This window comes from Zingiber officinale, chromosome 4B (genome assembly GCF_018446385.1).
Source record: "Zingiber officinale cultivar Zhangliang chromosome 4B, Zo_v1.1, whole genome shotgun sequence".
Lineage (NCBI taxonomy): Eukaryota > Viridiplantae > Streptophyta > Magnoliopsida > Zingiberales > Zingiberaceae > Zingiber > Zingiber officinale.
The window spans coordinates 108,579,253-108,598,340 of NC_055993.1; the positions used below are offsets into that span (position 1 = coordinate 108,579,253).

The window sequence follows — 19,088 nt, forward strand, 5'->3', positions numbered from 1 at the left end:
GTCAGTTTTGGAGCGACCCTTTTTCCCTTTTTTTCTGGCCCCCTTTTTAATTGTAGTCGGATTCTAATTAGAATTTGGTCCTAATTGACTCTAATCCTTCATTAGATTTATATAGATATATATTAATTAATTTATAAAAAAATTAAATAAAAACTAAGTGCGCATTTTGGATAGATGCCAAAAAAGAAAAGGCCAGATAAAAACTCATAAAACACACTTCTTTATTTAGAAAACTAAATTATGTTGTTTCTAAAAACTAAGATTCATTATCTTCTGAGTTATGAGGTGAAAAAAAAAATACCTGGTTGCTCTTAATTAGATTTTCAATATATTTTTTGATTTTATTTTACTGTTTATTGAACACATAATTTATAAAGTTATAATTTTCAAACATTTTTTTCCTTTGTAAAACACCAATAAAAAATTTAATTTATATTGCCGACCCAACACATATAGTTGCATGTGCCCTACAAAATATGAACCTATAAGTTATAACGTACAATCGAACCTTAATTCTTAAATTATTAAATCTAATAGTTAAGATTTAGAATTTTTATTTTATTTTTTTAACAAATACAATGAGAATATATCATCTAATCAATTATTTGGTTTAGAAAGATAATTTTTTTTATAAAATATTGATAAAAATATTTTTTTAATATATTTATTTATTTATTATTTAAAAAACACTATAGTTAAAAAAATACCTTTTATAATTTTGCCCATTAAATTATAACCTTAACCTTAAATCATATTCACATCGGAAAATCATCACATAGGTAAGCACAAATCGACCAATAGTGGATTGAGCCGATTCGTAGTGAGCCGACCATTTGATAGGATGGTGCAGGTCGATTCATTGTCTCGACAGATTAAAAAATCTCTAACTCAATCTAAGATGAGTTAGACAGATTTAGAGTTTTAAGTTTAAATTTAGATTACAGATTAGAGGGATCAAATTCATGAACTTAATGAATTATTCACTTTAATTTTAAATTTGGAGATTTGTTTTATCAATCTATGAGTCAATTAAGTCCACCACATACCAACTTGTACGGGTCACGAGTCAGACGGGTCGGTCCTCTTATATTTATTTTAAAATAAATTAATAAAATTTTAATTTAATCTATTTAAATTATTTAACAGTCAACTAACTCGACCAGTTAAATTTAAATTGACGTTCTGATTATTGGGATCATTGGACTATTATATGGACCGTCATCTGTACATCTAGATTTTTGTTGGGTGGCCGATGCAAAAACTTGTGGGGAGCTAGTCAGCTGGATCGATAACTGAATTATAAAAAAAAAACTAAGCAAATCACGAAATGATCGCGTTAGATAGCGGCCAAATGCAAAGCCACGTGTACTTTGAGAGGGCGCCGTCTATCGTACCGCAAGTCGTAAACTAAGTCGCTCTCTATATATGTCTCAATGCGGCCAACCTAAGAATTTAATAATCTCCGCCTGTCTCCTGCTGCAGCGTATCTTGTCCATACGGAACGTGATCGCCATCCGATGCTGCGAGTTTCCAAGTCGGATGCGGCTCATATATAGGCTGGTTGAAGGATTGCGTGGTACCACACGCTCGTCTCCTTCCCTCGTCTTCTTCACCTTCGCGTGATTGGATGGGCAAACCCTAGGCGCAGCGAGGAGAGGAGCTATTCCAATGTTTTCGCGATCGAGCGTGATCAAGCGCGTTTGCAAGTTTCTTTTGAAGAAGAAGCTCGGCGAGGTGATTTTGGGCGACATCGACCTCGATCAGCTCGATGTCCAGCTCAGCACCGGAACGATCCACCTCTCTGACCTAGCTCTCAACGTCGATTTCCTTAACCAAAAGGTGATCTTGTCGATGATTCTTATCTCTGCTGCTCAGCGGCTTCCTCTTATTATTATTATTTTTTTCTGCTGGTTGCAATTGGGATGGAACTTGACGCTGTTTGTTTCTCCGTATATAGTTATTTTCCTGAGTTTATTACGTTATTGATAATTAAAGACTGAAATTTAATATTGGATCTATATAGATCGTTGATTTGGGCGATTGAGATTATTGCATAGTTCACAATTATTTTTATCTTTTATTTTTATTTTTTGGGATTGTCTGATTATCGTAGGATTGGCAAATGCTAGTCCATCTACCATGCTAATTATAGTCTCAGGTTGTTGTACTTGTTGAGTCGTAATCTAAAGTGAGGCCATCATTTTAGTCCCCGATAGTATAAGACAGTGTTGTTCTGGGTTGTGGGTTTCTCTACTCCAATTAAAACTTGAGGGTTATTCTACATATAAATCCTCTTCCTAAACATTGAATGCTTGTAGTTCAGATTCACTGACATAGTGATTGTTCGTGTAAAAAGTCTTTTGTTGGCTGATCAGCTGAAAAAAAGTTGGTAAGCTGTAGTTCAGATTCACTGACATAGTGATTGTTCGTGTAAAAAGTCTTTTGTTGGCTGATCAGCTGAAAAAAAGTTGGTAAGCTGATGGAATTGAACTCATAGGTTGAAAGTTCTGCGAATTTTTTAGAGAACCCCTGTGAAATTTTGTTCTCCTCCACTTGAAACAAATGATTTAATTGCTCTATGGTTGTTTTATGCATTAACAATGGTGATATTGTCATATTGCTATGTAGAATCTGTCTTGGTAAGCAAGGATTATTTAACTATTTCATCATTCTTCATTATTCATCTTAATGAAGCAATTTTTCTTAGGAAACCCATCGTTTTTTTTGTATATTTTTGAAAAAAAAATTTAAGGTGATTACTGCATCTACTTCCCATCTTGCAGATCCTATTATCAGCCTTTTAATGTTTCTCATCTTTTTCCCCCTTTATTTTCAAATTAAATTGTTCTCTTTTCAGATTATTGGTGCACCCGTTGTGGTCAAAGAAGGATCTATAAAATCTTTATCTATTAAAATCCCTTGGAAGCTAAGAAATTGTGAGATAGAAATTGATGAAGTTGAGTTTGTGCTTGAACCATTTAAAGGGGGCAGTATTGCCCAATCTGATGTTGTTAGCTCAAAGTCTTATGATCATCAACAATTTGTGACTGCCAATCCTGACAAAATTGAGCGCGGGACCGCTCAGGACCACCATGGTTCAATCCCTCTAGATGTTCATGAAGGAGTCAAGACAATTGCCAAGGTTGTGAAGTGGTTCCTTACTAGCTTTCATGTCAGATTAAATGGGGTTATCATTGCATTTGATCCTCATTCGCAGCTGGATGGAGGAAGAGACAGAACCTATGAACTTTAAGGTGATTACTGCATCTACTTCCCATCTTGCAGATCCTATTATCAGCCTTTTAATGTTTCTCATCTTTTTCCCCCTTTATTTTCAAATTAAATTGTTCTCTTTTCAGATTATTGGTGCACCCGTTGTGGTCAAAGAAGGATCTATAAAATCTTTATCTATTAAAATCCCTTGGAAGCTAAGAAATTGTGAGATAGAAATTGATGAAGTTGAGTTTGTGCTTGAACCATTTAAAGGGGGCAGTATTGCCCAATCTGATGTTGTTAGCTCAAAGTCTTATGATCATCAACAATTTGTGACTGCCAATCCTGACAAAATTGAGCGCGGGACCGCTCAGGACCACCATGGTTCAATCCCTCTAGATGTTCATGAAGGAGTCAAGACAATTGCCAAGGTTGTGAAGTGGTTCCTTACTAGCTTTCATGTCAGATTAAATGGGGTTATCATTGCATTTGATCCTCATTCGCAGCTGGATGGAGGAAGAGACAGAACCTATGAACTTCTAGTTCTTAGGATCAAAGAAACCGAGTTTGGTACTTGTGTTTCTGATGATTCTATGGCTAAGTTAACAAACTTTGTGAAGTTTCAAGAAGCTAATGTTGAGTTTCTTCAAATGGATGATATAGAGGAGGGCCTTGAGCTTGATGGTGTTACAGGGAAAAGTCTAAATGAAAGGTTTGGTAGTCATGGTGCCACATCAGTTTTGACTGGAGCAAATGGTGGGTTCTCAGGGACATTAAACTTAAGCATTCCATGGAAGAATGGGTTTTTAGATACAAGTATGGTTGATGCAGATGTTTCCATAGATCCAATTAAATTAATGTTGCAGCCCAGCAGTATTAAATGGGTGATAGACACATGGTATTCTCTCAAGAACATTAGCGCATCTGAACGTGCACACTATCCTAAAGCTGCAGATTCATTTAATTTCACTTCTAGAAGCCATCATCATGCAGCTATGACAAGCACAATCTATTTAGATGCTGATGCTGACACACTAATGGAGGCTAGTGAACCAAGTAGTTTTCTTTCTGCAATTGCTCCAGAGACAGTCCCTGATGCTTTGCTTATGAGGGCAAACTTTATTCATGATTGGGTTCCGCAGTATGTTCATCAAGATTATTCAAGTAATATGGTCCAAGACCTTGGTGTAAGGTTCGTGTCTTAATTTGTATGATTGCTGCATCATCTAACAACATAATATCTTCTATTTGAGTTTGCAACCCATCTCCTTAGGCATCACCTTAACAATGTGAGTTTCTCTAAATAGTAAAGTTGAAATATAACTGCTTTAAAATATGATTGGATCAACTGGTTCAACCTTTCAAATTGGGAACCAGTCAAATGTCTTGTCCAGTTACTACAAAAACCTGATTTTACGCTTACCAATACTTTTGAGCAAAACTTTTAAAAACTTGTTGAACTGATTAAAATCAACCAGTTTGCTAATCAAATTAGGAAAGTTAATTGGCAGAAGAAAGAGTAATGAATGGAAAAGACATGCACTGTAGAGGAAATGTTATATCATAAAGCCTAAATGAGGAATCTCTGTAACTTAAATTGAGGAGGCTATGCCAAACCTTAACCTTGACCTTGACCCTTTTAGCAATTTGGTTAGATGATCAGTCTTATTTCACTACTTTACATACATTAAACAATTGTTTTGTCACAGTGTCCATGGAGATCATCCACTGTTTAAAATCATGGTGCCTTTTCTTGCTTCATGAAATATACAACATCTTATTGCCATATCCTCTAATGCATTTGTTAACTTGAGAAAGTGAGTTCTTCTAATCTTCTTTGTTTTTAGCTATAAGTTGAGCATAACTAGAAAAAAATTATGTAAGAGTCTGTTGATGGATACCCAATATGTTGCTTATATTTGTCATCAATTCATGTATCTTAGCGTAGCGTTCATTTTTCACATAATTTGTTTCTGGGATATAAGTTTGTCTCATAGACTTGTACATGTGGACAAGGTTTAAAATTTCGACCCATGCCGAGGTTTCGGTCCTGGACTGGAACGATACGGTTTCGGTTTCGGTATCGTATCGTGTCATGCCGATATAGTTTCGGTATTTTTTAAATATAAAATATATTAATTAATAAAGTCTCTTTAGATTATCTCCACTATAATTAGGAGTTGATTAAAAAAATTAACCTAAGATTAATTAAAAAAAAATCTGACAACTGACACCACTCGCGAGCTCGCACGACTTCGGTGCTGTTGCAGGGTTACGCAACCAGCCATGGTCGCGTAACACGTCACACTTGTGGATCTGGTGCCGAGGTCGTGTCGGTGCCGGTCGCCGAGCGGAACGAGACGTTTCACCCGTTCGACCATTTTGGCATGGCACTTTAAACCATGCATGTGGATATACAGACATTTAAACTTTCTCAATTTTTTCATTGGCGCTCTTACTTTCTTAGAACCTTCTTATTAGTTTCCATTTTTGCTTGTACTTTTGAATTCCGGAATTCATTGCCTAATGTGATGATTGCTCATGTCATGCATGATCTTTGGTTGTAATTGTCATTTTGAAATATCTGTAAGTTAATTATGGATATTTCCTGCAGCATCGATCAATTCTTTGAATGTTTTGATGAAATAAGGAAGACCGAAGTGTACTCAGGTACAGGAAGTATGTGGAACTGGACATATTCTGTTTTCAATGCAATATCTGTTGCATCTAATCTTGCTTCTGGGATGGGAGATGTTCCCAAAGGTGATTTCTGTTAGTCATTTGCAAATCTATTCTGATGATTTGTGTTTTTTCTAGTATTAATAAAGGTTTTTTCTTTACATTTATTACTTGACCCTTTCAGTATCCTTCCTTCTATTTAAGTAATTTCTTGTGAATGATTTACTGATTTTGATATATCTAGGAAATTTGGAGGTATTATTGTTAGTTTTATCATCATTCCAGATGTATTGAATCTAGACTATTGGTTGTCTAAGATAAATGCATCTTAGGTAGGTTTCCCCGACACTAGATATGCTCATCCAGTTGGCTTTTCATTTGCAGTGTCTCAAAAACTAGCTCAAGGATAGAAATATAGATACCTAAAGGATCATGATGCACGGTAGATTTTCCCCTCCCTGACCATGATATTCAAACAAATTCCATGTTCGAACCTCACTTCTCCTATTTATTCCTTTAAACTATCAAACTACATCTCCTCTGTCTAGGTTTGTACTAGATGTAAAGTGAACTAGGATAATTAAATTGACCTATTAGTTCATTTATCTATTTATTTAGTTTTTGTGGCATCAAAGCATATTTATCAGTTTGGGACATTGCAAATACAGAAAGTATCCTAATTTGATGGTTTTTCTATCTTATTTTATAACATCCAAGTTGTATAATAACGGGTCAAATATCTATTGGTATCTCCTTTGATACAGAAAAACCTGTGAAGACTTGTTTACGGGCTGCTATTGCTGGTGTCTCTGTTATTGTTTTCCTTGGGGATGATTATCAGCATTATTCATGTGGCTCGCACAATATCCTTGAGCCATTACTAAATGAGTTAATTTCTGGGTGCGCGAGTTACCAATCAACATCAAATTTTGCTTTTACGAGTTTGAATGATGTTAATCCTGTTGTTAAAAAGATGCATCACATTAAAGTAAAGTGTCAGAATGTAGTTCTAGAATTGGAGGTACCATTTGATATGCTTTCCTTTAATCATTAGAAGATTCTGTTTTGCATCAATTTGTGTGGACTAACTTGATACATTTGACGAAGTGAACAGACTTATTCTCAAAACACCAAATTTGGTGCATCGGTTGAGCATATCATAGTTGATGCATACTATAATGCTTCAAGTTATGCAACAGAATTCCCCACAGGTGGTTATTGTAATGCCTCAAATGAACAAATGTTTCTAAGCCAATGTTTAAAGCAAAAAATCCAAGATGCCCTCCCTCCATTTCCTTTCCGCATATCAACTTGTGATTCAGATTTGACTGTGGAGGAATGCGCTTTGGACAGCTTGGATCAGGTTAGATTGTTGGAATCATTTGGTAATTGCAGCTGTAAGTTGAATGTCAACTCAAAGGACTCAAATGGATTGTTGATGGCTTCCACATCATTTGTAATCCACTTACCACCTTTCATTTTTTGGTTTCACTATAATCTAGTTGACACACTGCTGGATCTCTTTAAACAATTAAGTTGCTCAAAGGTAAGCAGCCTAACTGAAGATGTTCAACTATGTCAAAAGAATACAATCTCAACTCCTGAAGTTGCTGGGCATGGCATGTCTTCTGTTATAACCAGTGCATCTCCAAGAGTATTTCTTCAAGGAAATATAATTCTTCCACAGGCAAGGATAATAATATGTTTCCCATCCGAGTATTATGGAGATTTTAGCACTGGTAACCTTTTAGATAAACTCATTGTGCTTGAACATTTTACACCTTTAAATACCCCTTCAAAGGTAAATCCAGCTAGGGATCAATCTTCCATGTCTTCCACTTCAATCCACTTGAGTACACAAAACCTTGATGTCTACTTGGTGAAATCTTCCAAGGAAAATGACTCAGATGGTGAAATTAGTACTCCAGATAGATTAGTTTTTTCTTCTTCGAAGATTATCTCTATTTGTGGGATAAAAAAGGACTCGTGTTCTGGGGTTACCATGGTTTGGCAGCAGGGTCCTGTGACTGGTAGTTGGATGGTAGATCGTACTTGGAGCTTGGCTGCGTCACATGACCAAAACATTAATATAATTGGAAAAGGATCAGAGTTCTCTTCTGTAACTAATGTGGAAGGCCTTGAGGAGATGCACAATAACATCCAAAACGAGTTGATTCTTAGTTCTGCATTTTTTTTGCACATTCAGTTTCATCGTGCATGGGTCAATCTTGAGAATCATGATTATAGGCTTCTCACTTGTTTGCTAAACAATGTCATTGATGGATGTTCAAAGGCAGCAATGGGGATGAATACCGATGCAGATAATGATATCAAGAGGAAAAATATGGCATCCAGTTCCTCTGATGTATTACAAACATCTGTTCTTGTGAAGTGTGATATTGTAGATGCTTGTATCAGATTAAATGAAACAATTGAAGTTAGTCACTTATTACAAAAGGAACTACAGGGATCATGGAACTGCTTTAAACTGAAAATGGACAAGTTTGAATTGCTTTCTGTCTCTAACATTGGTGGATATGCTGATGCAAATTTTTTATGGATCAACCACCGTGAAAGTGAACTATGGGGCTCCATCTCGAATAATAACAAAAGACCTTATAATGCTATGCAGGATGAAAAATCTTCTATTACACATGATCTACGTTTGATAACCTGTACGAATTCTGCAATTAGACGGGGTAATGGTGAAGGTGCTAATGCATTGACTTTTGGTCCTTCTGGTAGTGCTATAACAAATATATGGAATCCACTATTACAACAAAGCTATACGTCAATAGTTGTTCGATGTGGGACAATTATTGGACCTGGTGGTCGGTTAGATTGGATTAGTTCTTTATGGTCATATTTCAGTTCATCTGATGGTGAGAAAGAGAACAAAGATGCCGATGGAACAGAAAACAAAGTCTTGTTTTTTCTTGATTTGGTAGATGTGGCTTTGGGTTATGAACCTTACAATGCACTCTTTACTTTTAGCGCCGGAGATTCTCTTGAACCTTGCACAGAAAAAAGCAATGCACTAACAGCATGCCTTTTGGCTGCATCATCCTTCAGCCTTTCTAAGCATATTAATCCAGATTTAACCTCCAATTACAATATTCATTTAAAAGATGCAGGCTTTCTTATTTGTGAATCAACTGGATCTGCGTTGGATGTTGATGGTTATTCCGTAGGCTTTCTTCAAAGGGCTAGATATTCAAAAGTTGCTCAGGCTTCTCTCATGCAGGCTATATTAAGAATTAAAGGGATTTCCTGGGAACTAGAGTTTGCAGAATCACATGTCAATTTAGAATCTTGTCAAGATACTACATCTGCCTTTATCCATTTGATTGCGCAGCTTCAGCAGCTTTATGCACCTGATATTGAAGACACATTAATGCACTTGCAGTCTAGATGGAATACTACTCATCAGGAAGCTAATGATGAAAATAAAAGTGGCATGAATGATGTCTCAAGCAATTCTTTATGTTCATCTACTAGTGAAGCACATCAAACTTCAGGACTCTTGGATGACATCATTGATAATGCTTTAGAATGCAATCCAACATCTGATCTTCGCTGCACATCTGCTCATGGTTTGCCTGATAAGTTCAAGCTAAATGTTAAAGCCTCAGCAGCTGCTGCTGACAAACCTATCATGCCTCAGCTAATCGAGAGCTACTGTGTATCTGACATGTTTCCATCATCTCCCACATGCATCGCTAATCATTATCCAACTGAAAGTGGCAAATGCACAATGGATATATCAACTCATAGAGACGTTGAATATGGACAAGGTGGATGGTATACTGCTGAGGGATTGATGATAGTTGAAGATCATATTTCAACAAGTAGTAATCAGCCAGATGGAAATTATCTGCCACAAGGCGAATTTGGATTGGAAATTCGCTCTACCACTGACTGTGGTCTTCCTAAGGGGAGAGTAATTCTTAAAAATATGGAAGCAAGATGGCGAATATATGGTGGATTTGACTGGGCTAGATCAAAGGGAGTTCTCACGTACACTGCAACTCCGAATGGAAGAGATAAGAACACTGTGCTGGAGCTCAGTTTAGTAGGGCTTTCACTTCAATATGACCTATATCCTGAAGAGGAAACTAATGTGTCGAAGCTTTCCCTTTCTATCCAAGATTTTTATCTTTATGATAGAAGCAGCAATGCACCTTGGAAGATGGTAGGAATTTGTCTTTGGGTTTCTGAAGTATATTGACTGAATTAGCCCTTCATACTAGAAAATACTAATGTAAAATATTGACTATATTCTGAAGTATAACAACAACAACAACAACAACTAAGCCTTTTCCCACTAGGTGGGGTCGGCTGTATGAATCCTTTTACGCCATTGAGCTCTATCTCCTATTATATCATCATCTATATTTAAATAAATTTTATCTTGTTTTATTGTTGCTAACCAAGTCTTTTTTGGTCTCCCTTTTCCTCGTTTGATATGCATGTTTATCATAGTTTCACATTTGTTTCAAAGTATATTGACTGAATTAGCCCTTCATACTAGAAAATACTAATGTAAAATATTGACTATATTCTGAAGTATATTCTACTTTAATGTTTAAGGTATTAGGAAACTATCATTCGAAAGATCATCCAAGAGAGTCGTATGCTAGAGCATTCAAGTTGGATTTGGAAACTGTAAGGCCCAATCCAATAACACCTCTAGAGGACTACAGGTTCTTTCTTTGACTTTGTAAGATTGTTTCAGTTTTAAAGTTAGATTCTGTGGCAGTTTAAGTCCTTAATTATACTAGCATTTCTGTCTACTATTATTAATTGTGCGCTGAAATTGCTTCAGAAAGTTATAGATATAATCTTGACAAGGAGTGGAGGATTTGTACTGTTCATGCCAAATTACAGATATTGTTTTCTGTTGAAGTCATATTCATAGTTACTTATCCATAAATGTACCTACATATGTTCTGATAAAAAAGATGGATAAACAAATAAATCTTGTGAAGTATTTATGTTCAGTAAGCAGTAACAACCTAATAATTTCCTGCAGATTCATTTATATATCCATGCTAGTAGAATTTCAGTGTCCATGTTTTGAGTGCTTTACAGGTTACATCTTGAGCTTCTGCCTCTTCGGTTGCATCTAGATCAAACTCAGCTTAATTTTGTCACCACTTTCTTTGGGATGGATTCATTTGATGATCCTTCTGCTGTTTCATTTAATAATTTGGACGGGTCTAATATGCCAGCAACAATTATCAGCAGATTTGGAAGTCAAACAATGGCTGAAGAGGCTCTACTTCCCTTTTTTCAGGCTAGTGTTTCAAACCATTTCCCCTCCATTGGCAATTCATCTATAACTTATTAAGAAATACCTTTCAGCCAATACATTCCTCTGTTTTTATTGTATACTTCCATCAAAGTTTAAAATTTCGACCCGTGCCAAAGTTTCGATCCTAAATCGGAACGATACAGTTTTGGTATCATATTGTGCCATGCCGATATAGTTTTGATATTTTTTTATTTATATATAGTAATTATTAGATAAATATATTTATTGTGTATAATTTAAAAATAAGTTATATATTGATTTTATATAAGTTCTCCATTATTAAACAACTTAATATTATTATAAAAAATAATTAAATATAGTTTTCTTTAAAAAAAATAATTGATGTAAAAATAACTCGAATTAAAATTGATACATCATAATATTATAATATATTACTTTATAAAAAAAAGTGACGTGAATCAAATGGAAGCAATGGTTCTTGTAATATTTTACTTAGATAACCTTTATTGTTCTCCAATGTCCAGATTAAATAATCATAATTATATAAATTAATGCAAAATACTATTTTATATATAATAATCATATAAATTAACTTTTTATTTATTTAATTAATTAATAATTTAAATAATATATATTTAAAATAGTAAAAAAAATATAAAATAATTAAAAAATATATATAAGAATATAAATTTGATTTATTATAATTTTTATAAAATTTTTAATTTTTTTTAGAATTTTTAAAATAGTAAAAACAATTTCAGAATATTATTTAATAAAATTTATTATTTTAAAAAAAATTTTAAATATATATTTTGATATTTTATTGGGATAATTTAATTAGGATTTATGAAAACCTCTTTAAAATATCACATTTAAAATATCACAATTAAGTGAGAGTGGAAATTGTTTGATTTATTTAAATGGTAATATTAATTTTGCACATTCAATCCCATGCCCGACGCCGACACCCGCAACTTGCCCGCGACGTCTCTGACTCTCCGCGGACGCCTTCGATTGAGCCAGAGGCGTCCCGCGACACTTCCGGCGGCGCCGGAAGCATCCTGTGATGCTTTTGGCGCCACCAGAAACGTCACATTGCGACACCTCCGGTGCCCGCGACGCTTCTGGCGGCACTAGAAGCGTCTGGCAACGCTACCCATGTTGTTGCGCGACGACGAGTGCGCGGACGCGACAAGATCTTCACTATTTTGGTGCCAGTTTCGGTGTGCGGGCGAAACGATAGGTTTCACCCGGCACGGAACGAAATTTTGAACTATGACTTCCATTTTAATTCACATTCATAGCTACATTATCTTTTCATCATTTAATATCTGAGCTCATTAGTTTAACCACATCTATCTGAATGATTGATCTTAATTCGGGAGGAAAAACTAGTAATAAACACAAAACAGTGAAGGTTATTGGGCAGTCAGAAAGGTTATTGTGAATTGAGAGGAACACAGTAATCTCAACGATCTGAAAGTTACCTTCAACTAGAAACTAATTTGAATACAATTAGGGATCCAACAATGCCCTATAACATTAATGTTAAGTAAAATTACATAAAAATATAAAAATTCTAGTGTTATTGAATAATCTATACTAAACATGTGATTTTTTTTTTTTTCATTTATAACCTATTTCTGTTATTTCTTAATTTTATATTACTAAATCTAACATCATGTGTACATTGCAATATTAATAACTCTAGGAAATGACATATGATGGAATTCTTTTGAAGATTTTAGAATATCTGTTGTAATGTCATTTGTGGAATAAGTTTATTATTTATGTATATTTAATTTTTCATATTAATTTCAACGATCCTACTGATCCAATGTAATTAAATGTTTGAATTCTTGCACAGTCTAATCCAGATCCCTAATTTTGACAACTATATAAGTCCGATAATGATAATTCTAACACGAATGAGCATCAGGTAACCATTCAAATGTGAAGCATATATTTGCTTTTGTCAGTATGAGATTACATGAGAAATAAAGGAAAAAAAGATCCACCCATTTTTTCTTTATTGTAGAAGTGCTACCTTTGACTATGATATCCGGTCATGTACCTCATGGTATCATTAAAATGCTTTATTGCTAGCCACAAGGCTGAGATGCCCTGTGATTTATCATTTTATGCCATGATTGAATGGGTTTTGGAAGCTAGCAATCTGATTATTTACATGATATTTTGGCCAATAGGTTGTCAAAGATACATATTTGCTTTGATTCAATCTGTTTATGATTTGATTTGTTAAATTGTACGTAGAATTTGGATAAAACTTATAGATCAGTGTTGGATAATCCAGAATTTCATATTTTCTGATCTCCACTGATAATTACTTGAATTCCTACAGCAAGCAGTTGCAAGAAAGAGTATACTTCTATATACAATAAGAACAGTTCTTTACTATAGCTATCTTTTCTTCTGCCGGTAGGTTCATTTAGACTAGCAGTTGTCTATGAACTAACAGTTTGCTTCTGATCCTCAAACTGCTTTAGCATTTTTCTTTTTCACATGCTCTACCCTTGGGAATTGTGATAGCAAAGTGCAATTATGTGCAATGACATGCTCGAGGAGTATTCTATATAAATAATAAGAGTAGTTCTTTACTGCATGGCTATCTGTCTAGTGTCAGTGGGTTCAGTAACACTAACAAGCTAACAGTTTGCTGTCTGATGCTTAAACTGCTTGAGTAGTATATTTTTCTCTTGCTCCTATTGTTGGGAATTGTGATGTCAAAATACAATTGATATGCTATGGTATACTTGAGGATGGTGACATTGTGCATCATGTCTGATTCTTTTCTATTATCTCTTGTAGAAATGTGTCATTAAGCCCCTGGTTGTACGTGTTAACTATATCCCCTGTCACTTTGATCTAGCGGCATTAAGAAGAGGAAACTATGCTGAACTTCTCAATTTAGTTCCGTGGAAGGTATCTTGTTAATTTATAAATTACTATTTTTCATTGTTTACGCTATGAGGACTTAAAAGGAATGTATAACTAACCCAATTTCCTTTCGAAAAATATTGCTAAGTGACAGTTATGAACTTATTTGACTTCTTTCTAGAAGATCATTTTTAAGGATTTGAACTTGTAATTTGAGATAGCTTGTGCAATAAAAGCAAGTATTGTCTATTCAAGAACTCCTTGTCCAACACTTAATTAATTCCATGTCTTCTTTTTTGGCTTTTCAGATACTGAATGATAAAGATCTTTCTGCATAATTATGCTAGGAAAAATTGAAATAAAAAGAATACAGACTTTGTCTCTATGGTACCAATCTTTTCAGCTTTATTTGCAGGGAATTGATTTGCAGCTTAAAAACGTTTGTGCCCATGGGGTTTATGGGTGGAAGAATGTTTGTGAGACTGTCATTGGGGAGTGGTTGGAAGATATTGCTCATAATCAGGTTCTTTTTCTTTTTACCAACTCTGCTATAGAACAATTATGCTTCTAATATATTAGATATTCATGCTAATTAGAATGATTTTTTAGGTTCGTGAGTTGTTGAAAGGGCTTCCACCGATTAAGTCGATGTTTGCTGTCAGTTCTGGCACTAAAAAGTTGGTTTCTTTGCCAGTAAAAAGCTATAAAAAAGATAAAAAATTGTTGAAGGGAATGCAGAGAGGTAAGCGTTTGTCTTTTGTTTTCTTTGTGGAGATGGCTGTCCTCTTCTCATGATATGCTTCTTCAATCCAAGATTCATCTCCTCTTGTCATGCAGGTTACAAAAATATTAATGTGCTAAATGATCCACATTGTTTTACAGGTGCAATGGCCTTTGTGAAGAGCGTATCAATTGAAGCTGTTGGATTGGGGGTCCATTTGGCAGCTGGAGCCCATGATATCTTGCTTCAGACTGAATACATCCTTACAAGTGTCCCTGCATACCGACCATTGTCGGACATAAAGAGAAATAAAGCGAGCATAAGATCTGATCAGCCAGAAAATGTACAGGAAGCTATCCAGCAGGTATGCTCATTCTTTGATTCAGGCATAATGAGGTTCATTAATGACAACTGAGTTGGTCTTTACAAAGTCAAAAGCACATTCGTATCTACTCTGATGCCCCATGTAACACGCTCCTACTGAGTAATAACAACGAACAAGCACACTGTGCTTTAACAGTCTGCCTACTGGACATCTTTTCAAGTAATATTGAATGCAGTTAATTGGAAAACTTGTTTTACAATGATAAAGGCTGGACTAGCTGCAATGACCCAAAGTTAAAAAAGATAATCCCATATCCTCTTCTTCCCAGCACGTTAGAAGTATTTTTGGCACACACTAATTCTCTTACTGCTAGACATGATCTCTGAAGTAAATACTGAATGCACTTATCTGGAAATTTCTAACAGTAAAAGCTATAAATACATCAAGGATGACCTTTTGATGTTCAACTACAACTAAGACCCTGCTATCTGCAATACTTGAAGTAATGATACCGAACTTTTGCCAATCATAGCACACTCCATTTTTGTCCATCGAGGAGGGAATGGCTAAAGGATATTACCAAGAACTATTTATCCCCATATCAATGACATCTTTCATTCTCATCTGCAGGCTTATGATAGTCTGAGTGATGGATTTAGTAGAACCACATCAGCATTACTGGGGACTCCTCTAAAAGCTTATCAGCGTGGTGATGGTGCAGGATCAGCTGTTGCAACAGCTATTCGAGGAGCTCCTGCTGCTGCTATAGCTCCTTTTTCTGCTTCTGCTCATGCTGTTCACTGCACACTGCTTGGTTTGAAAAATAGGTATTATTTTCTTGCATAAACTGTGTTGAACTAGTTTGTCCGCATAACAAATGGATATCTATCTGAATTTATGCAAAAGCTTCAAATGCTTTTCACTACCTGTCAAGAGACTGCTTAGAATCAATAACCACCATGCTTTTATCTGTGAACAAAAAACTTGAAGGTGTATGTTGAAACATATTACAGAATTTGAAACATCACATAGTTCCAATTGGAGTGTCCGAACACACTGTTCTAGTTACTGAATAGTACCAATACTATGTTGGCACGAGTGAATGTCATTATGTTGCCTGTGCCATCACAGCCTTGGTAGTACAGATGCAGCCAAGACCTATGTTGGTCTGTCCTGGCCAAAGCTAACTGAGATTCTCTTCCCAGACTTATCCTTTGATTCCCTCTTTCAATCATGGGAGGAGGTGAAACACTAAAAAGAGAGGGAAGGGAAAGAGAAGCATCAATGATCAGCACTGACTGAGACCGGAAGATTTGCTTCCATAATTTATCTTTCATTGTGTTTTCATTCATGGGAGGAGATGAAACACTAGTAGAGAGTGAAGGGGAAAAGGAGATGCACCAATTGGATTACCAATAGTAGAAAAGAGGAGCCATGCTAGAGAACAAAACCCTGTGATGTATCCATATTTTGTAAGTATATCTGTTTCAACTTCAATTGTGCAAAGTCCAACTCTGATATGGAAATACTGAGCAATAAATCCCAATACTAGTTTCCCTAGGAGCCTTTTTAATATAGACCTTCGAAAATTATGAAATTAAGAGCAATGGGATGCTACAAGAATTAATGTTCTCCTCTGAAGCATGACCCTTGTTAAAGTATTACAAGATATAATCATTGTTATATTTTTATAATTATTGCACACATATATTTGGGTCTAAGCAAGCTAAGTGGATGGAATTATAGAATTGTGTCAAAATGTACCATGTATCAGCACATGGTACCAAAATAACTTTTCATTCTAGTTGAAGACTAAAATTGTATCATGTAATGATAACCTTGCTTGTAAAATTGAACTTTCTTAAGCAATCAAATAGAAAGGGTATATGTGTACAATTAAATTTAAATAATCATATTGCTATCTGCAATATTGAAGAGGAGCCTTAGCGTAATAGTAGAGTTGCTACTGTGTGACCTAGAGGTCACGGGTTTGAATCTTGGAAACAACCTCTTTCAAAGCAAAATCCCGTATTGACAGGAGTTTTATGCACCGGACTACCCTTTTATCTGCATATGGTCCAATTGTTTGAGATAATGGAAACAAATTAAACATTAAACTTAGTTTCACAATCAATAAATTCTGTGAATACTAATTTCATCTTATGAGGGCACTCAGTTTTGTCCTCTTTTTTTTTTTTTGAACCAAACTGGGCACCAACATACATGCTCGTGCTAATCAATCTTTCTTCTTCCAAAATTTTAATAGATGATTAGTTAATTTACAATTTAAACACATCATGACATTACTATGAATGTTCACCAAGCAATAGAAGTATTCAGTCTCTATGCTTGGAGCAATCAATTGCTATATAGATGTGACCAAGAGTTCTCATTTGTGGAAGGCCTGAATTTATTGGGCATGAAGATTCAAAAGTTGATCATCTCCTGACTTGGTAGTTTGACCCACTGCGTCATATTGATTTGGAAATTAGTGATTACACTTCTTATTAGACGTAGTTGACCGGCTATGAGGTTTGTGTTCAATAACAAGTATCAGAATGTTTAAGTTATTGTAAAAAATAAGAGTTGTCGTGCTGAAGGATGCATTGAACTAAATTTCATAGATCTTTATGGCCAGATGCCAAGCAGTCCGTCTTGATATATAATGTGAATGATTATCTTTTTTCCCATTGCAGCATGGATCCTGAGCACAAGAAGGAGTCTATTGAGAAATACATGGGAACTTCTCAATCTTCCTCATGGAAGTGACTGCACATGCATTTCTTTACTCAGTAGATCTGTTGGGTCATTTACCGCAAACTTGTCTACACTTGGCTGAATACCCACAGATTACTAGTAAAAGAATCATTTTTGGTGCTGTTCTCATTGCCTGTGTAGAATGTAAATTGAAGGTAAGCATCCTGAAATTCGGATCCACCATTCTCTGATCTGACAATAAAACTCATACTTTGCTGATGCAGGTGTACAGCTCATCTAGGGAGATTCTTCATGCTCTGCAATAACATGGTAATCATTGTACAGCACTAGGTTAGTCCATGTCATTTTTGTCAACAAGATTGTAAATAGAACACTTGTACATAAACTTCTCCATTATTTATTTGCCACATTCTTTTCACTCTCTTAATAACTAGGTTTGGTCATCAATATACCACAAACCTCATTGTTAGTGATTGTAAAATTTGCTTGTTAGTAATTCTTTCACAACCATTTAGTATTCTGTTGCCTCTGATTTTCCACCATGGCTGTTATCGCTTGAAGGGTTATTTACTTTTCCCCATATCAAATTTGACAACCAATTTTCTCAAACGTTTCCAGCATGGGTGCTATTCCTTGGACACTTGCCATACTGATCTATACAAGGGTAGTGTTATAGTGGTGGAAGCAACTATTACAGCCTTTGATTTTAGTACCTTGTGCTGAGAGTAACAAAAAATGGGTATTGATGCTTGATACATAATATTGAGGTGACTTCTATTTGAAGTCGACTTGTTTTCCTTCATCATGCACATATATATTCTCATGCTCATTGGCCTCATACTCACAAAAGCACTTGTTTCCTTCCAAAGACATTTTCCTCAGTCACGACCGCATCCTCTAACCCTTTGTCTTCAAGTCCCTTCGTAGCTATAGAGGCTTCTTTTTATTCCTTTATAAAGGTTTTTTATTGTTCCTCTTGCAACATCTCATTGTTGTCCCCACGAGATTTTCAGTTAGTTAGAGGATGGTAAATTTATTGTAATGGGATATGAGACCAATTCTTGATGAATACATATTCTTAGAGAAATTTTTTTTTTTCATCCTCTAATCAACTTGGTGGTCGGTTATAAGTTGATGTTATAATTTTAGCTTTCTTCACACAATTTAGGGATGGATGGATTAGGAGAGACGTTTGGGATGAATGTAATTATCTTTTTACTACAACACCTCATTGCTTCCCTCCCCTGCACGACACAGCG

General features: G+C 35.3%; 1 protein-coding gene across 1 annotated transcript; it reads left to right on the forward strand.

The window, feature by feature from the left end:
- The first annotated feature begins 1,474 nt into the window (after positions 1 to 1,474).
- Positions 1,475 to 18,256, forward strand: LOC121975999 (autophagy-related protein 2-like). Its single transcript, XM_042527969.1, has 14 exons — positions 1,475 to 1,839; positions 3,360 to 4,405; positions 5,828 to 5,976; positions 6,657 to 6,913; positions 7,007 to 10,084; positions 10,483 to 10,595; positions 10,984 to 11,188; positions 13,997 to 14,110; positions 14,481 to 14,588; positions 14,675 to 14,807; positions 14,948 to 15,150; positions 15,742 to 15,938; positions 17,808 to 18,023; positions 18,093 to 18,256. Exons 1-13 carry the CDS (start codon positions 1,669 to 1,671, stop codon positions 17,878 to 17,880), a joined length of 5,847 nt encoding a protein of 1,948 aa, XP_042383903.1. The 5' UTR covers positions 1,475 to 1,668; the 3' UTR covers positions 17,881 to 18,023; positions 18,093 to 18,256.
- The last annotated feature ends 832 nt before the right edge of the window (positions 18,257 to 19,088 follow it).

What these genes read in the sequence shown, in the direction of transcription:
- LOC121975999 (XM_042527969.1), top strand. Translation starts at nt 1,669, where the DNA reads ATGTTTTCGCGATCGAGCGTGATCAAGCGCGTTTGCAAGTTTCTTTTG. An exon ending in TCGATTTCCTTAACCAAAAG is followed by an intron (nt 1,840 to 3,359) that starts GTGATCTTGTCG and finishes TTCTCTTTTCAG; the next exon opens with ATTATTGGTGCACCCGTTGT. An exon ending in AAGATATTGCTCATAATCAG is followed by an intron (nt 14,589 to 14,674) that starts GTTCTTTTTCTT and finishes ATGATTTTTTAG; the next exon opens with GTTCGTGAGTTGTTGAAAGG.